The following is a 12,415-nucleotide window of genomic DNA, read 5'->3' as shown; positions in this document are numbered from 1 at the left end:
TACTATCCCTGCATCCAGTGCCTCCTGGCACCTCCCTCCCTCTTGACTTAACCACTTGCATTGCATGGTGAGCACCAAGTCATTATAATTAGCAACGCCACATCCCAGTGCAGGGAGATAGGATGGCTTTTGGATGCTGACACAGGAGTTTATGTCCTAATTGAGGCTGTCTCACTCAAGTCAGGGTTCCTGAGAATCATGGAGACCTACTCTGGTATCTTAGATATAAAGGGACAATATGGAGGAAAATGGAATATAGCTCACAACAAGAGAATCAGCTGGAAAAGAAATCACTCAGAGAAAACCACAGGAAGGGCAGGACCCCAGGCAAGGCTCATCAGAATCTCAGTACTTGTCAGGGCAGTGCAGAACTGCACAGAGAAGCAGTCAGAAGGGAACTACCCCCGGGGAGAATAGATCAGGTCCCTGGTCTCAGGTGCTACAATCGCGAACCTCATGCTTTGTTTTTCTTGCATTGCTCTCCAAACCCTTGTGCCATTGCTTTCTGACCGATGTGTCAGATGCCTTTGCAGTTCCCATGTTTCTTCTCACTTTGCCGCTAACACATTTTTTTTTTTTTATAAGGCCTGGTCTCCACTTCCCTTTCAAGCTGCAGAGGATCTCCTCTTCCTGCTGCACCGCAGGCTGCTTGCTCTTCCTTCAAGGTAGAACATTAGCTTTCAGAGTCCCGAGAATGGCTTAAATGTGCATATCATTGGGGCAACAAGGACCTGAAAGACAGAGTTTTGTGCTTGTCTGATATCTTGAGAAGCCTGGACTGCGAGAGTCTGAAGGTATTTGGGGGGCTTCATAACAGTATCCAAGCACCAAGAATACCTTTTCCCAGATCTGTGCACCACCCAATAGTCTATTATTCTATTTTTCATTTTAAAGAAGCACACACACATTTCTTTAAAAGTATAAACCATATAGGGGCTGGGGAAATGATTGCATGGGCCAGATGCTTGCTGTAAAAGCAGGGGGACTCAAGTTCAAATCCCTGGGACACATGTAAAAGCTGGGATGTTTAAGCATGCCTGTACCTCATTGAGGTGTGGAGACAGGCGGATCCTGGGAGCTCGCTGGACAGAAACTGCAAGTTTTGAGTTGAGTAAGGGACCCTGTCTCAAAAATAAGGTGGAGAGCATTAGAGGAAGACACCCACTGTCCTCCTGTAGCCGCCAGATCTGCACACACACACACACACACACACACACACACACCTACAGGTACCTGCACTCACATGTGCTTATCCCTATACAGAGACACATATACATGTGATTAAAAATAAAATAAATCTTTAAAATTTGAGTTAATTTTATCATTAAAATTTGTATTCATCTTTTTTGTTTGCTCGTATGTATCTTTGTGTGCCATGTGCATGTCTGGTGCCCATGGAAGTCAGAAGACGGCATCAGATCTCTTGGAATTGTGGTTAAAGACTGTTATGAACTGCCATGTGGGTACCTGGAATTGAACTTGGGTCCTCTGCAAGAGCAGCAAGTGCCCTTAACCACGGAGCCATTCTCTATCCTTGACATTACCATTTAATTGTTTTAATTTTGAGATGTGGTTTTATTATATTGCTCAGGTTGATATTGAAAGTGACCCTCCTGTCTCAGCAGTCCATGCCCTAGGATTACAGGTGTGTGCCAGTCTGTCCAGCTAATTATACATTTTTTGGTTTATTAACCATTTGATTTATGAGTTGAATATATATATATATTTAAGTTTTCATTACAAATTTTATCTTGCAAATATTTTTCTCATTTTATAATTTACTATTTAATTTGGCAAACTTTCTGACACATGACTTAAAACTGGTACTGAAAAAAATGAATTAACTATTACTTGGTCATTTCTATTATGTCATGTTTTCAAATCCCCCCTTAGCTTGTGGAAATATTAATTCTGACATTTTAAACACAATCTTATGGCTTTTACTTAAATTCTTGAAACATTTGGGATAAACTGACACAATGGGAGAAGAACGTGACATTATTATATTTCCAACAGCCTTATTGAGAGATAATTAAGACATCATGAGACTTAGGCTCTTACAGCTCCAATTTAGTGTTCTAGAGATACTTACAGCGCAATGACCACTGTTATTTAATTTCAGACATCTTCATCCTCCCCAAAGGCAATCCTGTGGCCACCAGTAGCAGACTCCTGTGGAGTTGCTTCTTCTTTCACTCTGGGCAACCTCAGATGCTGTGTGCCTCTCTGGACTCCTCTGTCCTGGTGACTGTAGATAACTGTGCTTACACAGTGTGTGGTTTTATGTGTCTGGTTGTTTAAACTTAACATAGTGTTCTCAGGGTTCATCTGTGTTAGCATGATCATCACTTCATTGCTTTTCATCATCAAATTAATATCCAAAGGCAGGGACATACACTTGGTGTCATTTTCACCAATGGACAGGCATTTGAATTGTTTCCAGTTTTCAGCTTTTGTGGAACATCTCAGTTAGGGTTCCTATTGCTGTGATGAACACCTTGACCAAAGCAACTTGGGGAAGGAAGGGTTTATTCAACTTCAACATCACTGTTCATCATCAAAAGAAGTCAGGACAGGAACTCAAGCAGGGCAGAAACCCGGGGACAGGAGCTGATGCAGAGGCCAGGGAGGGGTGCTGCTTATTGGCTTGCTCCTCGTGATTTGCTCAGTCTTCTTTCTTATAGAACTCAGGACTACTTGACTAGAGGTAGCATCACCTACTATGGGCTGGATTCTCCCAATCAATCACTAATTAAGAAAAATGCCCTACAGGCTTGGGAACAGCAAGACCTCATGGAGGTATTTCCTCAGCTGAGGCTCCTTTCTCTCTGAGGACTCTGGCTTGTGTCAAGTTGACATAAAAGTAGCCAGTACAGTGAATAATGTTGCCAAACACATCTGGGGTCAGGTCTTTGTGTGGCCATATGTTTACATTCTCTTGCATAGATAACTAATGTTGGATTATATGGTTACTAAGTGGTTGAGAAACTTCAAAATGCTTCCCAATGCTTGCACCTCTTTACCTACTCCACAGCAGTTTGGGAGGAGGGCTCCAGTTTCTCCAGTCTTGCTAATGCTTGTTAATTTCATTTTGCTGATTATAAACAACCCAATCATTGTGAAGAAGGAGCTCATTGTGATTTTGGCTTCCATTTCTCTGATGACCAATGATGGTGACCATCTGTTCACATACTTATTGGCCAGCTTGCCCCCTGTACAGCTCTTCTGGGGAAGACTATTTAAAAATCTTGCCCATTTTAAATTAGTTTTTTTTTAAATTTTTGAGTTGCAAAAGTTATTTGCATAGTCTGAATACAAGGCTTTTCTATGACATGATTTGCAAATATATTCCTCTATTTTGTGAGTTTTTTTTTCTGTTGCGGAGTATTTATTTATACTTTGAAGATGTGTCTTTGCCAAGGCACCCTCTGATTGATTTAATAAAGAGCTGAATGAGCAATAGCTAGGCAGGAAAGGGTAAGTGGGACTTCTGGAGATGGAGAGAACTCTGGAAAGAAGAACGGCAGAGTCGCCAGCCAGATACTGAGAGGAGACAGGAGGTGCAAGATGGAAAACAGGTAACACCATGTAGCAGGACATAGATTAAAAAATATGGGTTAATTTAAGTTATGAGAGCCAGTTGAGGCAAGCCTAAGCTAAGGCCAAGCTTTCATAATTAATAATAAGTCTCCAGGTCATTGTTTGCAGACTGGTGGTCCACAGATAGTCAGACAAGAAAGCTTGCTATATTTTTCCTTTTTTTTTTTTTTTGCCTGTCTGCACAAGTATGATATAAATGTCTGCTTATGTATGCTCACATGCATTTGTTGTGTTTATACTCATGGAGATGATAAGCTGACATCTAATATCTACTTCAGTTGGGCCCCAAGGGACTTACTTATTGAGGCAGGACTCTTGCAGAACCTGCAGCTTGCCAATTTGGTTACCTCTCCCCAGCCAGCTTGCCCCAGAACTCAACAATGGCAGCCTCCCAGTGGCTGGCTGAGGTTATGGTCAGGCCACCACACATGCCTGGCTTTCAGGTGACTTCTGAAAAACTTAACCCTCACACGTACACAAGTGCTTTAACCCACCGAGCCCTCTCCCCACCCCATCCTGTGAGTTTTCTTTCAGATTCTTGATATTCTCCATAGCATTTGTTCCTATGATGTCCGACTTACTTATTTGACCTTTGCCATTTGTGATTTTGGCATCATATGTAAGCAACTGTTACTTGACCCCCAAAGTATGAATATATATGTCTATATTTTTCTCTAAGAGCTTTTAGTTTCAACTTTTTTATTTGAGTTGGTCTTTTATGTGTTTAACCTTATTTTTCACAAATGACTTTGTCAGTCAGACTCAACACTATCCTCTTCCCACCAGTTAAAATGACATTGGTGACATAAATAATATTCCAGGTAGTAACTCTTCTTGTGTTACCAGAACCACCCAGTTTGAGGCAGTGTGCCTTTGGTGCTCGGTGTAGCCCTCTGATCAAGTTCCAGCCCAGGAGTTGTAAGTCTAGGTGAAACCTACAAGCCCTAGAGGGAGATTTTCACAAAGCAGTCGCTTCCTCTTTGCAAACCTTTCTCTCTTCTCAAAGGCATGGGAGCCGGCTTCGAGGATGCACACATGGGTATCTCTAAAAGGGTGACAGAGAAACAAAATGGACCAAATTGTGTTTCTGGATGACTCTCGGGGACCAGAGAGGTGCTGACTACCATATCCAGCATTGGGCTGTTACAAGCCAGAGTGGAAAACCTGTCTCAGTAATGCGGCTTTTGTCTAGGGCTGGGGCTTCATGATAGCGGCTTACACGTGGTGCTGATTGTTGTGCTCCCTTTAGTGTGTTTATATAGAATAGGTTTGGTCTTTTGTCTGTCTTCCCCCACACTATCCGTGTGTGTGTGTGTGTGTGTGTGTGTGTGTGTGCGTGTGTGCGTGCACACGCGCACACATTTAAGCCTGAGGACAGATATTTTCTCAGATGCTGTCTTACCTTGTTTGAGACAAGGTTTTGCACTGGCCTGGGGCTCTTCACATGGGTGAGGCTAGGATCATCCTCATCCTGTCTCTGCCTCCCAGGGCTAGGATTACAAGCACACATCATCCTGCTCAGTTTGTTAAATTAATTTTTGTTGTTGTTGTTAAACATGAGTCCTGGAGGTAAAACCCAGGCCTTCCTGCTTTTATAGAAACACTGTAATGACTGAGTCACCTTCCTGGCCAATATCTGTCTATTTTCATAACGGCAACCGAAACTGAACGTAGGTTTACAAACCGGCTAGCAGAAGGTAGTGGAAATCTCCCACAGTCTTACGATTCACTTGGCTCTTCACCTGCATAAGTCAATAGTTTTTCAGACTAATTTTGTCTCCTCTACAATCCTCTGCTTTCTGCTCCCAGAGTTTTTTGGGTTTTCATTGTCTAAAACTCTGTATTATCACAAGAGGTAGCTGTAACGGCACAATCATGGTGTGTGTTACAGTCTGCAGCCCATATTCAGGAGTCTGTCCAGCATTTATAGTATGGTCACACTCAAGACTGGCCAGCCTTGAGTTCCCCTGGAGGAAAGCACAGGAACTGCCTCAGAAACGGACATTAACGGGGTAGGAGAACAAACCCGGACAGTGCACACACTCCTCTTGGCCACTACTCTACCTCTCTGTGAAGCAGAGCCAAAGCTTTCACAATTGCTGGTCCATTTCACGGGGGGAAGGGCAGGAAAGGAGGGAGTGGGCATGGTCACAGGAGGCGAAGAGCTTCCCCATCGGGATGGTGCGGCGTGACCGTTCACAGCCAGGGTGGGATGGGGCCAGTCCAGCCCTCCTTAATTGCATGACTTCTGAATTTCCTTACCAGGTGGTTAGAACTACACCGCCTTGGGATGATATTTAATTTGCTCTGACACCGGGTGAGTGCCCTCTATTATAACAGCCTCTTTCCCCCTCGTGCTAGGCTAGGGCAGAAAGCAGTTTTCCTAACAAAATATGCAATTGGCATCAGTCACTTAGTTGTAACAATTTAGGATGCTCCATTTCCCCCGTAAAATTGATTTTCACTTCATAGTCACACCAAGGGCCCTCCATCGTTTTGAATCTGTCTCAACCCTGAGTAGGAGAGTTCACCTAGCAGGAAAGAGGAGAGCTGGTCAGAAGCTGTTCCACACCAGCATCAGCTGCACCTCTGGAGGGGCAGTTAAAAGGAATGACCTGAAGTGTATTAGTCTTAAATGTAGGCTGTAAAATTTAATTTTATCTGTCTGTATGGGTTTCTTGCCTGCATGCATGTCTGTGTACTCCTTGTACACCTGGCACCCGAGGAGGCTGGAAGTCATCGGATCCCCTGGAACTGAGTTTCCAAAGGGTTTGAGCCACCATGTGGGTGCTTGGAATTGGAGTTGGGACTACTAGACAAACAGTCAATGTTCTTAACCTCTGACCCATCTCTCTAGCTCCAAATTTTATGATTTAAAATGTCTAACTTCTCAATGAACAGATCTAAATGATATCAAGTAAAAGAATGAAAAGGACCTCTGAACATCAATGTAATTTGGGTTACCAGTTATATGTAAATGTACTGAGTATTACATCATCTGGATCCTGTTTCTAGAACATTCCCTGGACTTTTAATTATCATTCTTTTTTTTTCTTTTCCAGACAGGGTTTCTCTGTAGCTTTGGAGCCTGGGAGATCTATCTGCCTGCCTCTGCCTCCCGAGTGCTGGGATTAAAGGCATGCATCACCACTGTCTGGCTTTTAACTATCATTCACTAATAACAAAATAAGCACTAAACATATCCATATGTAATTAATATCTGTATATATTGCTGTTTAGGGAATGCTGAATTTCATATACTTTGAGTTACAAAAATATGAGTTGATCTGTGTACACACAGAGCTTTGATTGAAAGTCCTCATCAAACATGGCCAGTGTCTTTTTGGCCACCAATTGTCACAATTTTGCCACTGTTTATGAAAGCAGTAGGTGGGTGACAGGGTAGCCCACGTGATCTAAACTACAGGATGAAAAAAGATGGACAGGCTGGGCAGTGGTGGCACACACCTTTGATCCCAGCACTCGGGAGGCAGAGGCAGGCAGATGTCAGTGAGTTCGAGGCCAGCCTGGTCTATAAAGTGAGTTCCAGGGAAACCCTGTCTCAAGAAACCCAAAATAAAAAGAAGAAAAAAGAGAAAGGATGGACAGTGTAGTGCTAGGTCAGTCTCTGCCTGCCTGGCCTTCCTGTACAGGGCCAGCACAGCGTGTCGCCAGTGGTCTGGTTCCTCTTGGTTCTCTGATTAAAGGTTCAACACTTGGTTTGATGAGAGGGGAGCTGCTTTCATAATGGGCGGTACTGGGGTAGGGCTGGGATCTAGAATCTAAGCTTGGACCTCAGGGCAGTTTTCAGAGGTTGGGGGGGGGTCACAGAGCTGACTCTATCTCCACTGATGAGTTTACAGATTGATGGGTTGGTCAGAGGCAGGGCCTAGGTAGAAGAAGAAGGTCACTGAGAGTTTGGATGCCTTCTAAAAGTCCCCCCCCCCTTTCCTGCTTCCTGGCTACTAGGAGGTGAGCAGCCATGATCCTCTGCTACATTCTCTCCCATGATCCTCTGCATCAACACAAGCCACAACAATGTGGGGTCATCTGTTAAGCATCTGAAACCGTGAGCCAAAATAACTTCCAAGTTGATTTATCGCAAGCATTTTGTCAAAGCAAGGGAAAGATGAGCAATGCACCAGGAGACACAGTCTGCTGCGGGCACGATGACAGGGTTGCAAGGGAGGTTCTCAGCCAGGTCACTCTTTCTGGGAAAGTTGACTACAGATGTTTTCAGAGGGCCAGACATCTTAATGGTCCTAAAGCTGAACTCCCTGACATCACAAGGCCCAGATTCCAGCAGAACTTTAATAACCACGTGCACACGAATGATTGCAGAGAGCGTTAAGCATCCTGGGTAAAATCTGATTAGGTGGAGCTTGGTGGCTACTTGTGAGTAAGATAGCCCTTGACACGATTAGCTACGAGATGAGCTGAGAGAAATGAATGGTGCTACAGATTGCAATTGCTTCTACTTTGGGACAAAGCTTGCAGGTTTAAAGTCCGTCCTTTCTGGTAAAACTGTTTACGAAGACAAATAGGCCTGGAATGTAGCTGTTCCCCACAGGGATCTGCCGTTTGTCCCATCTGGTAACGTGGGACATTTTGAGTGAGTACTGAATAAGGGCATCTTTAAAAACTACTTTCTATTTTATTTTTTGTGAATTTTGTATAGTGTCGTTTGACTATATTCACCCACCCCCTCAGATTTGTCCCTACCTTCCCATCCCCTCCCAACCCCCTGCCCCTTTTAGATAACACACTGAGTCCATTTGTCTAGAATCTAGACCATACTCACTGTCCTCTGAACCACTGCGACCCTGTGGTTTGTACAAAAGACACCTCAGCCACCACCCCCTCCATCCTCCAAGCCTAGCCAGCACCTCCTCCATCCTCCAAGTCCAGCCAGCACCCCCTCCATCCTCCAAGCCAAGGAGCACCTCCTCCATCCTCCAAGTCCAGCCAGCACCCCCCTCTATCCTTCAAGCCCAGCCAGCACCCCCTCCATCCTCCAAGCCAAGCTCATCACTTTTTGTTTCCCCTCTTGTGCCTGCATGTGGCTGGGGTTGCCTTGTGTTCCTTTTCTCTCTCCATAGCTCTCCCCACAGTGGACTGATTCCTACTTCACTCAAATGGATCAGTGTAAGATAGTAACCAGGGCCTTTATATAAACTGTCCCAGCGGCTGACCTGATGTCTTAATGTCCTGAGAGGGAAGGAGACAGGTACAGTTTGGTGCACCTCAACCTGGTTAGCTGGAAGCCATCACAGGGGCTGACCTAGTTGTGTTGGTCACATGGTGGAGTGGAATGCAGGTGCAGCCGGCCAATAAGCTCCTGGAACCAGTCAGTCAACTTGCTAAGGCTGGGACATGGGAGGAAGACAACTGAAGCCCTTGTTGGGCTTCCCCTTCTGGTGGATCCTCCTACTGTGGACACTCCCTGGTCACATCAGATGAGAAAGGCCATTGGAGGCCCCCTGCTAGGACACCAGGCCTTGCCAGCCTAGGAGAGCAGTGCATCCCAGTGGCCCTGGGCACTAAGGCGTCATATGGATCCTTCAACAAACATTTTCAGGGTCACAAGGAGTTCACAAAGGAGAGGGTGTATGGCAGGATGGGATGGCTTGTGGCCAGCTCCCAGCTTCAAATAGGAAGAAAAAGAGTGTGAAGATTTATGTTGACTGCAGATTTCCTCCTTCTGCTGCCTCCTTTTGTCTGGTCCGGCAGCATTCTTAAGCAACAGCTACTCCTTGCGCCACAAGCCTACCACCACAGTCCTAAAAGCTCAAACCCCTTACATTGGAACAGATCCTGAAGTAAATCCCCAGTGGAGGCAGACTCCAGCCTGGGAGTGTCACAAGCTCTGAGCAGGGGATTGAATATGCACTTGGGAACACAGGGGTCAGCACCAAGTGAGGCACAGCGCCCCACTGTGTTGAAAGGAGAGAACAGCACCCTAGGCCTCAGCGGCCACTTTACATCAGAAAAGATTGATTTGGCCTTCTGGTGTGTTGTTTCCATAGAAGCAGGGCTTAACCTTTTAAGTAAAGATTATAAGGCTACCTAATTCATTTAAAATTAGGCTTCGAGCATCTCAGCACTTAATGCCCGAGTGTTTCTGTGGGACCTGCTGTAGCCATTGATCCACTGCCAGACAGAGCTGCGACTCCAGCGTCTACCAGACTCTCACTCTGCTGGAAATCCCTCTGCTTTATTTGTAAACATAATTTTCCACAGAGGCAGAACTCCTGAGAAAAAGCATCAGAATATTCATAAATACCCTTTAATTAATGAACAGTACAGACTTCAGGAACACAGAAGGCTGGGATGCAAGCAAGACACGTACGCATTCAATTAAAGTAATTTATTGTATGTTTCCAGAATGGGCGTAGAGGGCGTCTTGGGAGTCGATATCACAACACAGTGTTACACACCATTTTCACAACTAGCTTTACATCGAATTCTTTTTAAAAGAACATAGTAATTTAAAAAATCTGAATATTTACATATTAATAAAACATATGTACACAAGATTGAGACACATCCATAGATATGGACTCTTTTTTTTTTGCTAAGAAAGCCTATAAAAAGGGTTTCCGAACAAAGCTGAACAGTAGTCACAGTAAGTTAACACAAATACAATTTAAACTTACAAAATATGATTTCACTGTTGCAGTTCTGATCTGCCTTTCCACTTTGTGAATCCACGGCGCCTGTCTGCGAGCTGAAAGATGCCCACCCTCCTCAAGTATTGAAGACTCTAAGCTGCCGAGGCTTGGAAGGAAGCGCTTTTGGAAGGTTTATAGTGCATACTGAACAGGCCTATAGCGTAAGTATATGGTCCCCCTGTACTAAAAACAAATCCATCACCATTTAATAGAGTGAAGGGCACTAAGTCAGCCTTTCTGTTCCCTTGAGGAGGACTTCATTCTAGGAGGCAGAAGACTTTTTTCAGGATCGCTGCAATTAAACGAAAGCCCTGGCCTATCTGCAGCTCATCAGAACACTCAGTATAACAAAAGGATCAGGGCTGGCTGGCAACAGAAACCGGCAACTGAAAGGGTGGATGGGGATAATTTCTAAGCCATCCGTAGTCTCCAAAGGAAGAGACAGAAAAGGTTCACACGTGAGATGGTGCCGTCTAGTTGCTAGCCGACTCCACGAGCAACACCTAAGAGCACATGTCGTCGTCACATTCCAGGGATATCACAGATGGCCTCACTGAGCAGCTGGTCTCGGGGGAGTACTGCCCTAGTCCTCCTGTCCTCAGCACTACACGTTCAGTGGGAAGTGACACGGTACACTGGATGTCCAGGTTCTATGTCCAGCTGGCCATGAAGGGAAACCCGATCCCAGGCAACCCCTTACCTCCTTCTCAGTTCTCTCAGGCAGAGCAGAGGGCGAGGCAGTCCCAGCAGCACTAACTGTTGGCTCTAACTGTGGTTGACAGGAACACTAGGCAAAAGGCTAAGCTATTGTCATGGCAGTTTTTAATCCCTGGGGTTTGGTGCATCTACTGTTACTTTCTTTTTTATGGCAATTTTTGGCCTTCTGTGTCAAGTGCCCAAGATTCAAGGCAATTAATTTGCTTTACATGATAAATAAGGTTTGCTGCAAGGTTCTCTAAGTACGTTGATTTCAATGCATTATTTCATTAGTGAAACACGTGGAGGTAAAGCAAATATCCGTACTGCAAAGATTTCTTTAAAATAAACCCAGATTTTTTCTCATATTTAGTTTTACATAAAGTAAAAGGCAAGTGTATGAGGGACCAGATAAACTATAGGAGGAACATAAAAACAGGGTCGAAGCTACTCGGTTTAAACCATATTTAAAAGCTTGATGGCTCCTAAGCAGATGTCTGGTTGTGCTGAGTTAAGTTTTTTGTTACTGCATCATCATAAATTATGTAAAAGTGCTTTATTTCCTAAGAATTCATACATCATTTGTACTCCAGTTAGGAACGACTGTTTCGGGGTCTATGACTGACGCATAGATGACGTCATCATTTGTACTCCAGTTCGGAAGGACTGTTTCGGGTCACTATGACTGACGTCATAAGTGACTTCACAGACCAGCCCAGAGCCACCCCATCTCCCAGAACTACCTCCCCTTCTCTAGGCTGAAGGGTTAGTTAGCGCTGCTACTTTGTAACTTCAGTCAGTCCTAGAGAGAGGTCTCCTCTGCATGCAGCTAAGCAATTTACAATAAAATAAATACGTTTAAGAAGACTGTGTATTCACACAGAGATTATGAATGAATAAAACCAGGAAGAGAACTGCTTCTTTATGACGGGTCACACACGCTGGACTTTTGAACGGTAACAATTCTAAGCATGATTTCTTTGAAGAAAATATGCCAAATTGGAGTTGTGATACCACATGTTACAAAGAAATGACTCAGACAGGACAAACCACCACAGAACACCCACACTGCAGGAACCTCAACTGCCCCGCGAACCTTTGAGGAAACGGAAGAAGAGTATGCTAAAATGCAGGTCTAGGCAATGGAGCCTGGATCCGGGTCCTCCGCGGTCTCTCTCCTGGTGACAAATATATTACCTACAACAGAGACAAGACAATGAGGGAGGCTGTTTCTCCAAAGCACAGATGTATATTTTATCACATGGCCAGGGTCAGGTAAGGACAAAGTCAACTGAAGGTTTTGTGGGTGGGGTACACACACCTGTGCTGTTCTTTAGGTCACTAAGCATCAGCCTTAGTTTTGCTAAATGAATAATTCCAAGAATTAGGAATTTTTGGTGATTTTTTTTAAACGAGAAAGCCCTGGTATGTATGTGTGTGTGTATATA

General features: G+C 44.5%; 1 protein-coding gene across 3 annotated transcripts in view; it reads right to left on the bottom strand.

Annotated features, from left to right (window-relative positions):
- Window positions 1-9,952: 9,952 nt before the first annotated feature.
- Bend7 (BEN domain containing 7) overlaps window positions 9,953-12,415 on the bottom strand; it is an 83,719-nt gene continuing 81,256 nt past the window's right edge. For all 3 annotated transcript variants that reach the window (XM_050150511.1, XM_050150512.1, XM_050150513.1), the window contains one exon: window positions 9,953-12,164. In XM_050150511.1, coding sequence (XP_050006468.1) covers window positions 12,103-12,164 — 62 coding nt within the window. In that variant the 3' untranslated portion in view covers window positions 9,953-12,102. The remainder of the gene's footprint in view (window positions 12,165-12,415) is intronic.

Source organism: Alexandromys fortis, unplaced genomic scaffold (genome assembly GCF_014885135.2).
Source record: "Alexandromys fortis isolate MF-2015 unplaced genomic scaffold, M_Fortis_MF-2015_v1.1 scaffold_69, whole genome shotgun sequence".
Lineage (NCBI taxonomy): Eukaryota > Metazoa > Chordata > Mammalia > Rodentia > Cricetidae > Alexandromys > Alexandromys fortis.
The sequence above is the reverse complement of the archived record's forward strand: the minus strand, read 5'-3'. Positions and strand labels throughout refer to the sequence as shown.